Source organism: Neophocaena asiaeorientalis, unplaced genomic scaffold (assembly GCF_003031525.2).
Source record: "Neophocaena asiaeorientalis asiaeorientalis breed wild unplaced genomic scaffold, Neophocaena_asiaeorientalis_V1.1 scaffold96, whole genome shotgun sequence".
Classification (NCBI taxonomy): domain Eukaryota; kingdom Metazoa; phylum Chordata; class Mammalia; order Artiodactyla; family Phocoenidae; genus Neophocaena; species Neophocaena asiaeorientalis.
Window position 1 is genome coordinate 4779176 of NW_020175831.1, and position 19116 is coordinate 4798291.

Here is a 19116-nt window from a genome sequence, read left to right on the forward strand (position 1 = left end):
TTAAGATGAAAGGAGCCTGAATCCCAAAGTCACCACTTAAAGGAGTCACCCAGGAGAGCCCCCTACCTACACTGAATTGTGGTGTAAGATGTAAACTTTTATCATGTTAAGTCAATAATATTTGGGGGTTATGTGTTAATGCAGCCTATCTAGCCTCTCCTGACTGGCATAGTACTAGAATAATAGGATAATAATATAATGATTATTATATATATACACATATCACGTATAACATATATTATGAGATGTCTCAAGGCATGAAGAAGTGGCAAGTCTATATATTTCCTTCCATATTATAAAGAACATAAAATTCAGGGCTTCCCTGGTGGCGCAGTGGTTGAGAGTCCACCTGCCGATGCAGGGGACACGGGTTCGTGCCCCGGTCCAGGAAGATCCCACATGCCGCGGAGTGGCTGGGCCCGTGAGTCATGGCCGCTGAGCCTGCGCGTCGGGAGCCTGTGCTCCGCAACGGGAGAGGCCACAACAGTGAGAGGCCCGCGTACCGAAAAAAAAAAAAAAAAAAGAACATAAGATTCAATCTGTGCTGTTCTTGAGCAAAGATGTCACAAGCACAAGTTACAATGACATTCCTGTCTATGGCTTGCTCAGAGGAAGCACATTCACCAATAGACCTGGGGGAAATCTCTCACCTGGAGTTGACAGACCCCAGGCCCTCTGCACCACCTCACCACAGCTGCTGAGATTTTACCTGCATGACTGCTGCCCGGTCTTAGCTGGGAGACAGCACCCCCTCCCTCCTCGGCTCATATTCTCCATGGACACTCAGCATTCGAACAGGGAGGACCCAGAAGATGCTCTTGGATCCAGGCAATGAGGAAACCCATTCTGTAGGGAGCACAGCTGTTACAAAACATCTCAAAGCAGTAGGTTTTGTTTGTTTGCTTATTGTCACCTCCATTCCCCAAACAGTTCCAACATACACACATTTGCTGCTTAACTCCTGCTCAAGTCACCAAAGCAGGTGGTACTATTGACTGTACTCAGAGACCAAAATTTCCCTGCAGCCCGGGAGGCTGTCCAACTGCAGACAGCAGGACAGTCATGCTTTCTCCAGAAACCGCACTCTCTTTGTCCAGGACTGGCAAGAGAGCCCAGTTATCTTGGAAGGTCCTGGGCTTCAAATTTCCTCTGCCTCAGGTCCGCTCACCACGCCCTCTCTGGATAAGGTTTTATTCTAATGCCTTTGACCAGTGGGAAGGATCTTTAGGGAGGGTTGGTTCCTTCATTCCTTAACAAAGACTACCCTCCTTTGGACCAGTTAGCTGTCTTTGATCCATAGCAGAGAATCCTGCCCAGTGGGCATGTATACTTGGGCCATTGGTCACACAGGGTGAATGAGGAACCATGAATACAATGGGAAATTTGTCAGCATAATAGAATGAAATCTCAATGCTGCTATCCTACTGAAGCCAGGTAAGTGCAACTGTACCATCATCTTTGAATAAATGGTACTGACCTTCAGAAAAAGAACGCATTAATATACTTTCTCTAGGTATTATTATTATTGTTATTATTACTGATGTGCTGAGAATTGGTAACCTGAAGGGTAAAGATACTTTAGCTGTTTTTCATTGTTGCTTTCTAAAATAAATGCTTTTAAAAAAACTAATATGTGCTTGTTGTGGTAAATTTTCTAAATACAGAAAGGTATACAAAATGTTTTAATAATATCTATCAGCTTGTCTTGTGATACAGGGAGCTATGTACATGTCTATCTCCCTTCTACATTATATAGTTCTTGAGGGAAGAAATCATAGTAGCATTTCTTCATCTTTGTGTAGCCCAGGACACCTGTTTGTGGATTGAGTGTCATTCAATGAATTTGAGAAAGTTGGTGTTCTCACCTACCTTTGTCGACCAGAGTCTCAACAGTTGAAAACAAAATTTAAAAAGATACCTGTAATAAAGACTACCTACACCCAGGTGGAGTGTTGCATGACTGTGGTCTCTGAAGTCAGACAGACATGGCCTGGAACCCATCTCCAATCTTACTAGCAGTGCGTCCCCTGGCAAGTTATTTCAATGCTCTGAGTCTTGTCTAATGAATTGCCCTCATTCCTGGACCCAAGCTTATGGAATGATCACTACTTGAAACATTAATCCCTAGAGGTGGCCCAATTTTAGCGCTTTAAATCCCACACGTTGGAAAATTCCTTAATCTCAGGCAACCAGGAAGGTTGGTCAGCCTACGGAGAGGTAGGACAAATCACACACTGGCTCTTAAAGCTTTTGTGTAGAAGCAAAACACAACACTTCTGCTTATTTCAGTGACCCAAGCAAGTCACACGGCCACAGAGAACTCCAAGGGGTTGGGGAAGTGCCATCCTACTATATTCCAGGGAGGAAACCTGGGAATATTTGACTGCCACCTGCTTCACCCTTCCCACTCCCATTGGGGTTTACAGTCCCCTTAGGGTGACATTCAGCTCTAGCACCTGATTTTAGCACATTTATTGTCAATGGATTTTTATTCCCCACGCTCCACTCCAAGAACGGCATTGGTAGTAAGTTGGGCTGTGGATGCCAAAGACAGAATCAGCTTCTCCTTCAGTGACATCCATTCATTCATTTATTGATTAGTGGATTCACTGACTAGACAAAATGCTGATTGAACCCCTCTTTTGTTGGAGATGTGATATGATGTGATCTTCAGTACAAAATATTTAAGTACAAGAAATGGTGAGCTGGTAAAATTAGGTTTTTACTGTGCCATTTACAGATCTCATTTCCCCTATTAAATTATTTTGTGGATAATTTGATATTTTCTCTCCTGCCTCTTCTCAGTGTTCACTAAAGACTGAATTTGTAGGCTTAAAGTAAGTAACACTCGGGCTTCCCTGGTGGCGCAGTGGTTGAGAGTCCGCCTGCCAATGCAGGGGACACGGGTTCGTGCCCCGGTCCGGGAAGATCCCACATGCCACGGAGCAGCTGGGCCTGTAAGCCATGGCCGCTGAGCCTGTGCGTACAGAGCCTGTGCTCCGCAGCGGAAGAGGCCACAACAGTGAGAGGCCCGCGTATCGAAAAAAAAAAAAAAAGTAAGTAACACTACTAAAGGGCTCAAACTAATAAGTTCATACCTGTTTAGCCAAAGAGCATTGCCTGCCCATGGCTCTGCCTCCTGGGTTAGGTGCAGGGTTTGGGGAAGGGGACAGGACTTAAAATTGGAAAGTTGTGATGCTCCTACATATTTATTAGTCTCTGCAGCTTGATTTTACGCTCTAACTGTGCCATTAGCCATTCCCAGATGCAGGGGACTGCTTCCAAAGGTCTAGGTCACAGTGGTTTCAATCACCTGGGGAGCATTGAAAAACTCATGCCCAGGCCACATCCCAAACCAATTAGATCAGAATCTCTGGGGTGAGGTAAGGCTCAGGCACTGGTATTTTTAATGTTTCCCAGGTGAGTCCATTGGGCTAGGACTGTGGTTCTAAATATTAAACATATATCAGAATCAACTGGAGGGCTTGTTAAAACATATCCACTGGGTCACGCCCACAGAATTTGCGATTCAGTAGGCCTGGGGTGTAGTCTGAGAATTTGCATTTCTAACAAGTTCCCAGTGATAATTATGCTGCCATTTGGAGACCACATTTTGAGAACCACTGTTCTAAGAGACCTTCAACATCCTTAACAACTGAATGGAATGGGCATGGGCTAGTGGCAGGGAGGCCTATTCTAGATGTTTATTACCTCTGGAGAATCCGCTCGGGTTGCACTCCCAACTAAGGTCTGCTTGTGAGCAATCTCTATAAGAAAGAGGTGAAATAAAATGGCCTTGTAGGTAGTTGTGAGGTTTAAGTGAGACAAAGCATATCAAGCCCTTAGTGCAAAAGTGGCCACAAAGTAAGCACTCAAACAATGCTAGCATGCAATGCTAAACCATTTTCCCCCAGAAACCCAGGAGTGAACAGGAACATCGGAGAAGGGGCTGAAACCTCCATACCTCCCACGAGTCTTTCTTCTTTTCTTGCCCGTTCTCTTTTAAAATAATTTTTGAAAAGGAAATAAACATTTATGATTTAAAATACATAATCGTACAAAAGGATGAGAAGTAATTTTGCCTCCCCCAGAAGATCTCTAATCCTCCAATTCTGCCCACAGAGATAAGCACTAGTTCCAGTTTCTTACATATGCCTCTAGGGGCATGTTTTGTTTTTTTTTTTGCGATACGCGGGCCTCTCACTGCTGTGGCCTCTCCCGCCGCGGAGCACAGGCTCCGGACCCGCAGGCTCAGCGGCCATGGCTCACGGGCCCAGCCGCTCCGTGGCATGTGGGATCCTCCCAGACCGGGGCACGAACCCGTGTTTCCCGCATCGGCAGGTGGACTCTCAACCACTGCGCCACCAGGGAAGCCCTAGGGGCATTTTTTTTTTTAGCTAAAACTACAAGTAAGTATGTGTGTGTGTCCACCTCTTTTTTAAAAGTATTAATGATAGAGGGCTTCCCTGGTGGCACAATGGTTAAGAATCTGCCTGCCAATGCAGGGTACACAGTTTTGAGCCCTGGGCTGGGAAGATCCCACGTGCCACGGAGCAACTAAGTCCGTGCGCCACAACTACTGCACCTGCGCTCTAGAGCCAGTGAGCCACGACTACTGAAGCCCACGTGCTACAACTACTTAAGCCCATGCGCCTAGAGCCCAGGCTTAGCAACAAGAGAAGCCACTGCAATGAGAAGCCCGTGCACTGCAACGAGAGTAGCTCCCACTCGCCACAACTACAGAAAGCCCACGTGCCGCAACGAAGACCCAACGCAGACAAAAATAAATAAATAAATAAATAAAGTATTAATGATAGCGTGTTATATACATTCCTTTTGCAATTTGTGTGTGTTGTGTGGTACGCGGGCCTCTCACGGTTGTGGCCTCTCCCGTTGTGGAGCACAGGCTCCGGACGCGCAGGCTCAGCGGCCATGGCTCACGGACCCAGCCGCTCCGCGGTATGTGGGATCCTCCCGGACCGGGGCACGAACCCGTGTCCCCTGCATCGGCAGGCGGACTCTCAACCACTGAGCCACCAGGGAAGCCCTGCAATTTTTAAAAATATTTATTTGGCTGCATTGGGTCTTCATTGCACCATGTGGGATCTTGGTTGCAGCACGCTGGCTCTCTAGTTGTGGCGCAGGGCTCTAGAGTGCACGGGCTTAATTGCCCCACAGCATGTGGGATCTTAGTTCCGACCAGGGATTGAACCCGCATCCCCTGCATTGGAAGGCAGATTCTTAACCACTGGACCACCAGGGAAGTCCCTGCAATCTTTTTTTAATATACATACTTGTGCAAGCTTTTTTTTTCACTTAGGACTACATCTTGGGGATAGTTTCATATTAATGCATATAAATCTACATTATTCTTTTTCATGAGTCTGCATCATCCCACTGCAACTATGTAGCGTAAATTACTTAAACAGTCTTCTATAAATGGATGATTAGCTGTTTTCCTGTTTGTTTGTTTTTGCCATTATAAGCATTCAAACAGCCAGTCAAACAGACCTATCAGATAAATTCATTAAGGTGAAATTGTCGCATCAAGATTTCGTCCAATTTCCCTTTGGATCCAAACTGCCAAACTCCCTGGGAACTTCCAAGGGGTGGTGTAGTAGCAAAGGTTCTGCTGCCAGGCTGCAAGCGTTCAGCCACTGGTTCAGCCACTTACTAGTTGTATAACCTGGGGCAAATGACTCTGCCTCCCTGTGCCTCAGTTTCCTCATTCACAAAGTGATGAGAGTAACAGTTCTTTCCTCACAGGGCTGTTATGAGGACTAAATGAGAGAAGAGCTGTGAATCAGTACACCAACTGACAAAGCAAGTCCTTGGTAACGCTGACACAAAACAGAAAATAAAAGGTCAGAACAAGACGAGTAGAATCCCTGAGACAACGATGGGTAACCCAGATTATCCCATCTTGGGTGGGCCTCTGCTTCCATGAGGCACCAATAGTTCCCAATGACCCCATATTTGGGGTTCAAGTAAGGCTACACTGATAGGGCTTGTGTTAGAGGGTGTGACATGCCTAAGGGGTCAGGCAATTTCACAAGGACCAATGTGACTTCCCTGAGGATCAGGCCCCTGCCTTTGCTTTGGGTCCTGTCACAGCAACTAATACAACTAAGTGCGGGGTTCCAGCACTAGAGCTTCCAAGGGAGTGATGTGCCAAGTGTGAGATTTAATGCTGACGACAGGTGTACGAGGCTCACTTGGGGAAACCAATACTGCAAGAAGTGAAGCGACTTGCCCAAGATTTCACAAAAGGAATGATGAAGGTGGAATTAGCATAGTAGAAAGCATTGTCTTTCAATGGTGCAAAACAGTCTCCAGCTCTCTCTCTCTCTCTCATTTCAGGCATGGTGTTGGCCATGTAAAGAAATGATGGTGGTGATGATGATGATGCCTATGACAACAGCAGTTAACTAACGTGGATTGAACACTATGGGCCAGGTGCTGTGCTAAGCATTTTATATGGATTATTTTACTTAATTCACTCAACCCTCTGGTTGAGTGTTCACTAGGTGCCAGGTGCTCTTCTAAGCACTTTATACGTTCAGATTCATTTCATTGTCACAACGATCTCATGAGGTAGGTACTAATACTATCTCATTTTACAGATGATGAGCTGAGGGATAGAAAGGTTAGCTAACTTCCAAAAAGCTAGTGGACAGTGGATTTGCAGTTCTGACCCAGATATTCTGGCTGTTTTTTGTTTGTTTTTTAAAACTTCTGACGCAGGAGGTTGTATTAATCACACTCCTTAGTCTATAGTACCCTCTCCTTATCAGTCTCTGCAATGCCCCCCTCTTGTTTTATCAATCAGTCATCTCACTTTATTTGGGTCTCCCCCCACCCTCCTCCTTTGGCCTACAAGCAACCATTCTACTGTACTTAATGTGTACCTTGCTGTTTGTGTGAGTTGCAAAATCTGTGTTGTAACACAGGTCGTGTTATGTTGTGTGCAGTTTCTTATTCACTGTTCCAAGGGCAGCAAAAGCCTGTGTCATCATTATGTAAGACCGCTGCTGCTAAAGGCTGCCCCCAAATGCTTGAACTACCATACTAGAAAAGTTAACTCACACACTGCCCTCCCTGCTGATGAGCAGGAGCCAGAAAGTGAGTCTGAGAGCATGGAAATCATGTCGTCTTGGTTCCATTTTCAACTAACACATTAGGGTTACTACAGTTACAATACATCTGGAAAGGTCAGCAGGATGAAAGAATAAACTAGAGATCAGTGAACGTCCAAAGGTTGGTTGGGAGTCTGGCTCCCCTTACTTCCAACAGCTCCCCTAACCCCAGGTCACCCCAAATAACAACAAACCATATAAATATGATGGGCTTGCCATAAAACATGGCTTAGGGCAAATCCCCTAGCCTCCCACTTGCAACCAGATTATCATTCCAAGTCTCTGCAGAGGGCTGGGTCCATCTATGCTGGAGCTTTAGGAAAGCACCCAACTTACAGATCCAAGTCAATTCCTGATGGAAAAAAAATATTCTAAAGCTAGAGGTGTAATTAAATGTGTATAAACCAATACAGTCATCTCAAACTCAGACTCATTTGTGGCGAAAAGCACTTCCACTGTTCTCTAGTGTTCAAAAATTCCACCTGCATCTCTACCACACTGACCAGCCCCCATTTCTCTCCTCCTCCCCCTACCTACACTACTTTCTTTCTTGCTATCAGGCCTTTTATTGGTTGAATTGTATCCTCCCCAAAAGGAATGTGGAAGTCTTAACCCTTAGTACCTCAGAATGTGTCCTTATCCATAAATAGGGTCATTGCAGATATAATCAGTTAAGATAAGGTCATTAATCCAACATGACTGGTGTCCTTATCCTTATAAGAAGAAGGCCATGTGAAGGCACAGAGATACATGGAGAATGCTATGTGACAATGGAGACAGAGACTGGAGAGATGCATCTACAAGCCAAGGAACACCTAGGAATGCCAGAAGCTTGGAACGCCAGAAGCTTGGAAAGCGGCATGAAACAGATTCTTCTACACAGTCCTCAGAAGGAACCAACCTTGCAAACACCCTGATTTTGGACTTCTAACCTCCAGAACTGGAGGAGTATAAATTTCTTTTGTTTTAAACCACCCAGTTTGTGGTACTTTGTTATGGAACCCCTATAAAACCAAGACTGGACAACCTTTCTAAGCCTGAGATCCATAGGGAGACATTCTAGCAAGGCTTTGACCAGCACCCCTGGTTCCATCACCACTGCCCTCCCTAGGCAGCCAATACTGCTGATCCCTACTCTGGATAGGACACACTGTCTAATTTCTCTGCTCCTGTCCACAGGCTATCAGGTGATAGTGAAATCTGATGAATTGGTTATGATGCAGAGTCATTGTCACCCTTTCCCCAATATGAGTGTACCCCAAGGACTCACCCTTGGTCATCTTTTGCCACTCTTTCTACTCTCCCTTGGTAATTTAATCCAGTCTTCTGTTTCTCCATCTACTGGTATAACTTTGCAGGTCATCTGAAAATCTTTCCAGTCCTGAGCTTTTCTCCCAAGGCCCACATTTCTAGCTGCCTCCTGGACATCACTGCCCAATTGTCTCACTACATTAAATTCCCTGCGTCAACAAATAAACACACTGAGTTTCTCCCCCCAAACTTGCTAGGCCCTTACTTTTATCTGCCTACTCACCCAAGCCAGAGAGCCCCTCCTTGCCTTCCATATGCAACACCCATCAAATTCAGTAAACTCTAACTACCCCAATATCTCATATCTGTTCTTTCTCAGTTCTCACCACCACCTTTACCTTGTTACTCTCAGTTCTCACCACCACCTTTACCTTGTTACTCTCACCATACAAGTGGACTAATACATTAGCACTCAGGAAACGGCAGCTGTTACAATCACATTCCTCTCTCTTCTAATACATGTCACACCTGGTTGCTGAGTTCTGAAAGCATGGTCATGAGCACACCACTTTCCTGCTCAAAAACCTTCAATGGCTTCCTATTGCCCAAATTATAAAGGCTGAACTCCATTGCCTGATACAGTTATACCTTGTTTTATTGCTCTTTGCTTTACCATGCTTTGCAGATATTGCCTTTTTTTTTTTTTTACAAATTGAAGGTTTGTGGCAATCCTGCATCACGGAAGTCTATCAGAGCCATTTTTCCAACAGCATTACTTTTTAATTAAGGTATGTACATTGTTGTTTGTCTCCCTTTTTTAGAAATAATGCTATTGCACACTTAACAGACTACAGTATAGCATATATATAACTTTTATATGCACTGGGAAACCAAATATTCGTGTGATATGCTTTATTTCGATATTCGCTTTACTGTGGTGTTCTGAAACCAAGTATGCAATATCTTCAAGTATGCCTGTGTATGCCCTGTACATAAGTCCAACCTATTGTTACAGCTAAGTTTTCACCATCATTTTCTCTTCACATGTCCTTCATACCAGCTAAACTGAACTACTAACTATTTCTGCTACAAACAAACACTCCACACCTTCTGACCTCCTTTCCCATCACCTTTGTTCATAGTTCATCTTCCTGGGGCACTCTCCATTCCCCCATCTCTGCATTTCCAAATCCTACTTATTCTTCAAAGCTCAGTTACAATACCACCTTCATAAAGCCATTATTAAAAAACAAAATTCAACTGAGTAAATTCCAAAGATCTTATTGTCTTTATTCAATGATTCATGAGTTGGGCAGTGTCCCGTCTAGCAGATAGAAAGGAGCTCCAAGGAGCTGTACAAAATGGAAGACTTTTATAGGCAGAAGTGGGCAGGATAAGGAAAGAGCAAACTACCTCACATTTCTTTGGTGGATGGAAGGGGTCTATCAGGTGGATTACCTCACTAGTGCTGACCAGGAAATTCCAGACTGACTGGTTAAGATCACATTCCTGGGGGAGGTTGTAACTGCAATTAGGTTAGGTACTAAGTCTTGGTTTTTTGACATGGGCTTAGCACAGGTGACTCCATTTGGGGCCTGTTGTCTCTTTTTTTAACAATTCCCATCCTTTGGGCAGCTTAACTGAGAGGTATGACAAGAAAAATTTAAGGTGTTAGTGCCATTCTCAGCTACTGCTCTGTAGTTCTCACAGCTTTTATTGATCCTTTGTGTGGTATTCACAGGTCATGACTTCAGGCTCACAATTTTTTAGTTGGTCATTGTCTTCATTCATTTTCTGGCATTCCAGTCTTAGGGAGGTTATTTGCTTAATGGTTAATGGCTGCAAACATGCATTTAAGGCTTTTGAGAGAATACAACATGCCAGGGAGACTACCATGACTATTACTAGTAGTATAATTCCCAATGTCTGGAGTGTACCTCAGAGCCACGGTCCCCAAGACTTGAACCAATGAAAATCAAATAAGTCAAAGAAAGAACTAGATGAAGGAGTCACCCTTTTAAGCCAGTGGCTTGATTAGTGATCGTATGTAACTGAGTTTCAAGTTCTCCAGAAGTGTTAATTCAGGTGCAGCAGGTGGTATTAGCTACAGAACAGGTGTCTCCTTGTTCAGCTAAAAGATAATCAAGGGCTATCTTATTATCAAGAACCAACTTTGACCAGAAAGTCCAAGGACTGTTGTTGGGCAGCTATTTTCTTAGCAGTAGATTCCACAATACTTTCAAGAGTTAAGGAGACGTTCCTGATCATAGCCTCATTCACATTTACTCCTAACCAGGGAAGTAGGGACCTACCAAAGGAAGAGAATCCTGAATCATGAAAAATGCCTGGTAGGTCCTTTCTAACCCGATGATGCAAAATTCAGGGGTGTTGGCCAGTGAGGTTTCTCAGTTTGATTGTGGACTGTTTAGGGACATGGTTAGATAACCTAAGAGGTGTGTTCCCAGTTATACACTAGCCATTTAGGCATCCATAGGCCAAAGGGGAATGAAAACCACCACATACAAAGATAAATCTTGTTGGGGCACAAACTGCTTCCACTGAAGTGGCACTGCTAATGGCTTCATTTGCAGAAATTGTTGAATTTGCCCATTCAAGCCAGGGGTCAGTTAGGCTTTCAGTGCTTTCAGGAAGTAAATCTCCTAGCCTGAAATAAAAAGTTTTTCCAGATTCTAGATACCCTCCTTAGCAATGGCTTGGGAGATGTGGACAATAGTGTTATCTTTCCAGGTCAATGCCAGAGTAAAGAGAAGAAGGAGAAGAAAGGGTTTCACGAAGTCTTGATCCAGCGCCTTGAGAGGAAGCAGTCTACCTCTAAGTCGGCTACCTCTCTTCCTAGTCCATTTGACTTGAATACAGCTGTGAGATGTATACCTAAGGTTCAAATCCCTGAAGTTTGGCTGCCATCTAGGTAGTTAGGAGGATCTGATACAGTTCAAGGGCATTCCATGTTCTTAGTGATTCCAAATCAGAAAAGGGGGAGAAAATTGGAAATGTAGCAAGATATTTGAGGAAACTATAAGACTTTAGAATCCAGACCAGTTTATAGGTATATAGCAAAACCTTAAAGACAATTAACAGAACTAGAATATAATAGCTACAAAGGTGCAAACATAATTTTTCTCTCTACAGTTTCCCCCATTAAAAAAAAGATAAAGTTAAACCAATTTGTCTGCATTAAACTTACAGTGACTGACCATAAACTTTGGTCATATCTGAGTACATGTATATCTCTCTCAAATATGACATTCCAGTCAAAGCCTTGGTAATATAGTCCATGTTTCCAATTGTGTCCTGTTACAAGGAGAACTGATTCATACTGAACTTATGCAAATAGCTAACTCTATTGCTGTGGAAGAATACTCAAGAATTTTCTAATTATAGAGGGATGAGGTAGGGAGAAAAAGTAAATGTTTCATCTGTGTTTACAAAGGTATATTTTACCAAATTGCTACATGTCATGTATAAATTAAGAGAAAAGGTTTCCTTAAATCTGGGAAAAAAACCCATTAAGGAACCAGCAATGTTTCAAACAAAAAGTCATAAAAAATTATAGTCATCCTCCTCAGTTCGTTCAGTCCCATGTAATTAACACTTATTTTGCTTGAATCCAGTTTTTCCATTAGTTCTGGAAGTTCTTACCCAGTTCAGTTTTATGATCTTAAAGTTACTAGAAACCTGTACTTCAAAGTCCTTTCCATGAATCTCCTTAAAGATGAAGCACCTTTGCAAGAACACTTCTGCAAAAGCATCAGAGTAAAACAATTACTGTGTAAATGATAAAAGACATAAAAAATGGACATGGTTAAAGATCTAAAAAAGAAAAAAGAAGAAAAGAAAAAAAAAGATCTGATAAGAGTTTTTTACAATTTAATTGACAAGGAAATTCGGTTATTTCTGTGACATACACATTTTAAGATAATAATTGTGACTGGTTACATTAGACCAGAACATATCAGATTTCCAAGAATTTCTCTCAATTTCTGGAACACTTATAACATATACCTATACAAATACAGCATAAAGAAGGCTTAATATTACTTATTTGACAACGCTTCTCATGTAATTTAACATATCAAATAAGCCTAATTAGTTTAACCTCTCCCTTTTTATAAGGAGAAAGAACAAGTCTTTTGTGATTTTCCACGGACCCTCTGGGAAATCCTAAAGTTAGTTATAAATCGAAAAGAATTTATTTAGAATTTGATTTTGGGAAGTTTGTAAACAAATATCAAAAGATTTTAAAACAATTGGTTATATAGGATCATAGGTCACTGTGAAACAATACTTAGCCATTTAACCATAGTGACAAAGACTTTGAATGCAAATACAGAAGGTTACATAGTTCTGAGCAAAACTTAGCTCTTTTAATAGCAAGAAGACTAGGTTTACTCAAGTAATCAAAGACCTGATAAAAACAACAAACACAGGAAATTATTTTGATAAGACACAGAATCTTTGCTATCTAGACAGATCACTTAAAAGGTAAAGAAAAACCTTTGTTTACAACGTCATATTAAGAGCAGACCAACAATCCAAAAAAATCCTGTCCTTTCAACAGTGAGAAAACCAAAATTTAATATTGTACCAGCTTACTTTTGATATTAAAACTCATTCACTTACATAAATTCATTTTAATCTTAGCCAGCTTGACTACATGTAAAATTCTATCCCCAAGATTCCTTTTCCACAAACCTTTACAATTTTGTACTTGTTTTTCCTCTTTCTCGTTCTGAAATAACCAGTCTCACTTTAGGACAAAATTACTTTCTTTTTCCTCAACAAAAATGCATCTCTATTCCTTATACCTTCTTTTACTGAAAACATACATCCTACTTTCCTTGCAGATGGAGATGTTTCCCTTATTATTTCTAGTAGCTTTAATTATATATATATGTAAACATATATAAATATATGTATATATATATGTGTAAACAATTGTGAACTGTTATATTAGCATTCTAATGACAAATTTATAAATAATTTTTATAATTTCTAGAAACATATGTTTTCTCATAGTAAAGTTTTCAGTGTGGCATGAAACATGTTTACTAATAAATCCAAGTATCTTTAGTCCTCTGGGAAAGGAAGCAAATGTAGAAAAGCCTGTGCTCAGCAACTAATGTTTTAGCATTTTATCTCACTTGGAAATGATCTAGATATATAATAACTATCCATCATTTAATTTAACTTAGCAAAATTTTAAGGTTTCAGTTTACCAAAAAGATTTGGGGAAACTATTTTAAAAGTTCACCTAAAAACTTCTATCCTGTTTATATCTATTAAATTCACTTACTCGGGATAATTATGTTTAGACTACCTGCAGAAATTTCACGAGACATTAGACAAAGTCAGCTGTCATCCCAAGCTATTTTTCTTGCTGACAAATTGGGTAACAAAGATTACATGAACTTGTTTGACCAAGAAACCTAAGTAGAATAAGTATGCCTCCATTATTTTAATGCTGATAATTCTGAAGACATACCTCTTTTAATTAATCCAACAACCTTAAACTAGCTTTTATTTACCAAAGATTATTTCAAATCATGTGAACTTGAAAAAACAAGTAGAGTTCTTTTACAAATTAATTTTGGTACTACCATCCAAAGGTAGAAAATACTACACATCTATTACACACACACACACACACACACACACACACACACACACACGCAAACATATAGACAGATGAAAACAGAGATAGTATAGCTTCTCTTTTAAAATTACTGCCATGGATCAGGTATAATAATACAAAACTTACTAGTTATAAAAGAAGTTGGATCAATGTTTTCTGGTAGATGAAATAAGTTAAGGTTACCTGCTCAGATGGCTAGAGCTTTTTACTAATATTTGTGGAGAAGAATATAAGAGATTTTTCATTTGCTTAAGTTTAAAATGACCTCCCCTTCCACTTTTTTTGTTCTAATGAGAATTACCTCCCTGAAGTTTATATTTTAAAGAGATGACTTAGGTAAGAGTTCTTGGAGCATTTCTGGTTTTGTAAAGGTTCATAAGAAAAGAACAGTTGTTTTTAATTCTTCAAGGAATTGGGTTGCAAGTTAAATGACATCATAGGTTGTTCCACCCATCTTTAGAAGGTTTTTCTTTTTCTTTGTGTACATAGTTTTATTTTAGCTTAGTGGAGGAGGCCTAAAAAAATTCCTATCAGGGTCTGAATATCAGCTTTTAGACTGGCCAATTTCTGACCACAGAGCTGCTTAAAAATCCTTCTAAATATCTTGTCCATTTTCAGCCAGGACAAACAGTAGATATTTCTGGAAGTGCTTAAACAACTCCTTTGTTGTCCCCAAAGAAGGTGCAAAAGATATTTTATTTTTCTCTCTCTATTGGGTGCTGTAAACAAAGATCTGGGAGAGCACACTCTGGTAAGTATTCTCACCCTTAGCAGGCTTGGCTTCTGCCAGTTTTTCCAGGACCACATCTGCAGGCTCTGAGTGGGGTTTAAAGTAGAGAGTGTAGCTCCAGTATTTACCAGAATTTGGCAAGGTTTTCCACTGATTTTAATTCTAGTTTCCCTTGGCTATTTAAGGGAATAACGTAACAGTTTACCAGAAAATCCCTCAGAGTCTCATCAACTCTGGGAGGGGCCCATACAGGGGCCCTCCTTTGAGGGTCGATATGAGGGCACTCATACCTACAAATCTGTTGAAAATTATTCATAGGCTGTTTGAGGACATTATCTTTTCCAGAGTCCCAAGTGACTATACAACTGAGACATCAACCCCTGAGTCAGCATTTTAACGATAGACCCCCCCCCCCCCCCAGGAGACTGTGATGTAGTGGACCCAAGCATCCAAGCTGGCCTTGGAGCCGTTATAACTTTAAAGTCAATAGCTTTAAAGTTGGTGGATTTTTGTTTACAATCTTGTTCCAAAGTCCTTTCAAAGTGTTCAGCTACGGTCACAAGTTCAGTCAAACAGGTAGCCAGCCTCCCATCCCATTTTTTTGTCTTTTTATTAATCCACTAACCTCAGGACATAATCCATCTACAAATAGGGTAGCTAGAGCAGGTTGGGTGACCCTCACCTATTGTATGAAACCCAGAAAGCTGTAGGAAGAGCGCTTCCAGATGAGCTTTAAAGTCTGTCACAGATTCATCTTTCTTTTGTTTGCATGTCTGAATAACAGACCAAGGAAGACTGTAGGAACGACTCTTAAAAGATCAGTTTCTAATTTGAGAGCATTTTATGGTCCATAGGGGACCATGCTGAAGATTGAGGATCTCAAATTATCACCCTCAGCGTTTTGCATTTTGCTTCCTTCATTTTTGTGCTTCACCAGATTCTACCAGCATGTGCACGAGCTGATAAAGATCTGACAGACCAGGGTCATAGGCCCGATAATGACTCTAAATTCTTCAAAAAACTTTTGAAGTGCTTGTTTTTTAATCCTCTCTGGGTTTAGCAAATTCTTTAAGTGTGGCCTTTAGTTCAGTCTTTGACCAAGGAGTGAAAGATACCTGAGGAGAATTGCCTGCAACCTTGGGTGGTTTTATTTTAAACTGCTTAATAGCCTCTTCAGAATGGAAAAGCAGTTCAGACAGAGAATTAGTGGAACGTGAATACTCAGGTAAATGAGGATAGAGAGGAACAGTAGGAGCCATGCCAGTCTTACAGTCTTTTATTTTAGGTACCTCTTGTGTCTTGAATTTTTTATTAGCCTTTGCAATGAATCTTTCAATGAAGTTATTTTGGAATCATGAAGCCTTTTGGAGCCTTCTGCATACCCATTAAGATATGTATCTCATTCTGTTTAATTTGAGAATGCTTGCTTTCAAGTTCACTTCATTAGATCTTGTCTAATTGGAACATTCCCCATAATGGCCACTGAAATCCTAGCTTGTTTTTAGTAAGATTTTGCCATTTTTGTAAAAATCTACAGCTTCCAGGTCAATTTACTTAGACATAAAATAAGCAGGTGTGCTGGGAGGTGGTGTGCTTAACTCTTTAGAATTTTAGAACTTAAGAGTTATTAATTAATTTTAAATTTTATTATTTTTTAATTATTTATTTATATATTTATTTAGCTAAGCTTTTGGAGTCAAACTAATACTAAAAAGGGAATGTGCTGCTTGGTTGGGAATTGTGTGGTGTTTTACAGTGTACTTCATTGCCTGCAAATTTTCTTGAGGTTGGCTGGTGACCTAGTGTCCACCTACCCATTCTATGGCCAACATATCCTAACACAGGAGTGTTAGAGTTTGGTGGCAAGTACTCTAATAGCTTTTAAGTGTTCAATCCATGCCCACCAATTTTTGTGGCTTTCAGGCTTCCAAGATCCTTGTCAACAATAGCCTTTCATACAAAACAAAGCAAACATGTGAACCTTAGTATACCACACAGTAACCAAAGAAATGTTACTGCAGACTGGCCAACAGAAGGCACTGTGCACACTGCCAGCCATTCCCAATGTGGAACGGGGGTTGGGGAGAGAACTGAAACAAGAGACCCCAAAGAATGGGGACTGCAAGCTGATTCCAAACAAATGGGAAACTGCAGACTAAATTGCCAACAGTTACCAGTGTGGAATCTGGTCACAGAATCAAGGGCTAAGATTTCCAATCAAATGGGGAATTGAAAACTGAACCAAGGGCTAGGGGTTAGTTCTGGGTGGAACTGTCTGCTAGCTTAAACTGACCTGCCCTGGGCTGGAAAGCCAATTAAATCAGGAGCTCAATCCAAAGAGAGTGAAACTCAGAACCAAGAGGAACTTACCCATGGCCTTCGGAAATGGCAGGAAGACAGAGAACTCAGTGGGTTTGTGGAATACCATGCCTGTGTTTCTTGTTGTCTTGAAGCCATCAGAAGTTCACTTCAGATCCCACTGCTGCCACCAAATCTGTTAAAAAAATATTCAACTGAGTAAATTTTATAGATTTTATTGGCTTTGTTCAGTGATTCATGAATTGGGTAGCATCCCATGTAGCGGACAGAAAGGAGATGTACAAAATGGAAGGCTTTTATAAGCAGAAGGGGGCAGGACAAGGAAAGAGCAGATTACCTCATCTTTCTCTGGAGGATGGAAGGGGTCTAACAAGTGGATTACCTCATTAGTGCTGACCAGGAAATTCCAGACTGACCAGTTAAGATTATATTCCTGGGGGAGGTTGAAACCTCAATTAAGTTAGGTATTAAGTCTTGATCGGTCACATGGCTTAACACAAGTGACTCCATTTGGGGTCTGTTGTCTCTTTTTTTTAAACACTAACAATGAATGCTTTGCTCTGCCCTGCCCTCCTAAGAAGTTCCTGCTGTAGCTCCTGAATTTTCATAGGTCTTTATATATACCTCTCTTATGACACTGAACATTTACTTTGTGTATTAAAGTTATTGGTATTAATAATAATAAACATTCTTTATTAAAAATGTAATGCATTATTTCATTTTATCTTCCTAATGACTCTATCCCCATTTTGCAAGTTAGGAAACTGAAGCATGAAAAGGTTAAATAACTTATCCAGTAATGTGTAAGTGGTGGAGTCCAGGTTCAAATGAATAGAGCCTAGAGCCCATATTTCTAACCACTACTACACAAGACACTACTGTGGTTACTAGATTGGGAGCTCCTGGATGGCAAAAATCCTTGTATGCTCCATCTTTGCATCTCCCAAAGTACCTAATGCCACTCATTGCCCTTTAAAGTTGCTCAGTAAAAAGAAGCACATATTTGGTCAAATGTCCCTTTTCTCTCATCAGTAGGTGGATAAATTAGTGGCTGTTACATGGTGTTTAATGCAAATACTGCAGTTTCATTTCCCCACCGCTCCACCTCCCCCTTTCTCTGTTTTTTTCTCCTTCTCTTCCCCTAGCCTGTGGAGAAGGTAATATTGTTGGGAAGAGCAGAAGGGGCTTCTTTCTACTCTAAGGAGAGCTTGGAGGAGCTCTCCTAGGGACTAGACACTTCCTGAGTAATATTCAGGCAGCAGACTTTTTAGCTGGCAAATGCTCTACAGTTTGCAGCCTCAGGTCATTCCAGAGAATGTACCTTTTGAAATAAACACAGAGGAATGGGACCTTTTATTATCTCCAGATGGGACTGTGCAGCCTTGGAAGCTGTAGAAGTAGTTCTGCTATGCCTGGATCGTACTTTTCTTATCTTCCAAAAGGAAAGAAAGTTCCTTTCACTGAGAAATGGTAAATAGTGTTAATTAAAAGCCAACTTGGATAAAATTCTGCAGATTGACCCCACCCTACTCAATCCATATTTTTCTATAGCATCCCTCTCATCTTTTTAAAATATGATACTAGGTTGAGTTGAAAACACACACACACACACACACACACACGTAAAACTGTCGTTCTTGAGTAGTCGTTATCCAGATTTAGATGTTATTTTATAGAACAAGGATGAAATCTGAAAGTGGAATGTCCTTTAGGGTATACTAGAAAAGGAAGTAGATTAAAGCATATCTGTAGTAGTTTTATTTTTCACTCTGTTAGCGGTGGCCAGCTGGGCAGCTTCCACATAGAAGATGCCCAATAAACATTTATTGAATGAACTCCATACTTTAAAATTTTGGGCTATAACATTATAAAATATAATTTCAAAATGGATGATGCCATCTATTGGTGAAGATAAAATGTAAAACGATCACTAACATAGTAAGTTACTTTATGTTTCCTGATCATTTGTTACTTACTCCCATAGAGATTATAAGAATAATTGAGGAGCTGGAAGGAATAAATTGCTT

General features: G+C 41.0%; 1 protein-coding gene across 1 annotated transcript in view; it reads right to left on the minus strand.

Annotated features, from left to right (window-relative positions):
* Positions 1–19116, minus strand: part of NFE2L2 (NFE2 like bZIP transcription factor 2) — a 102228-nt gene that overhangs the window by 58067 nt on the left and 25045 nt on the right. The window contains exon 2 of the mRNA XM_024732874.1: positions 17141–17264. Coding sequence (XP_024588642.1) covers positions 17141–17227 — 87 coding nt within the window. The 5' untranslated portion in view covers positions 17228–17264. The remainder of the gene's footprint in view (positions 1–17140; positions 17265–19116) is intronic.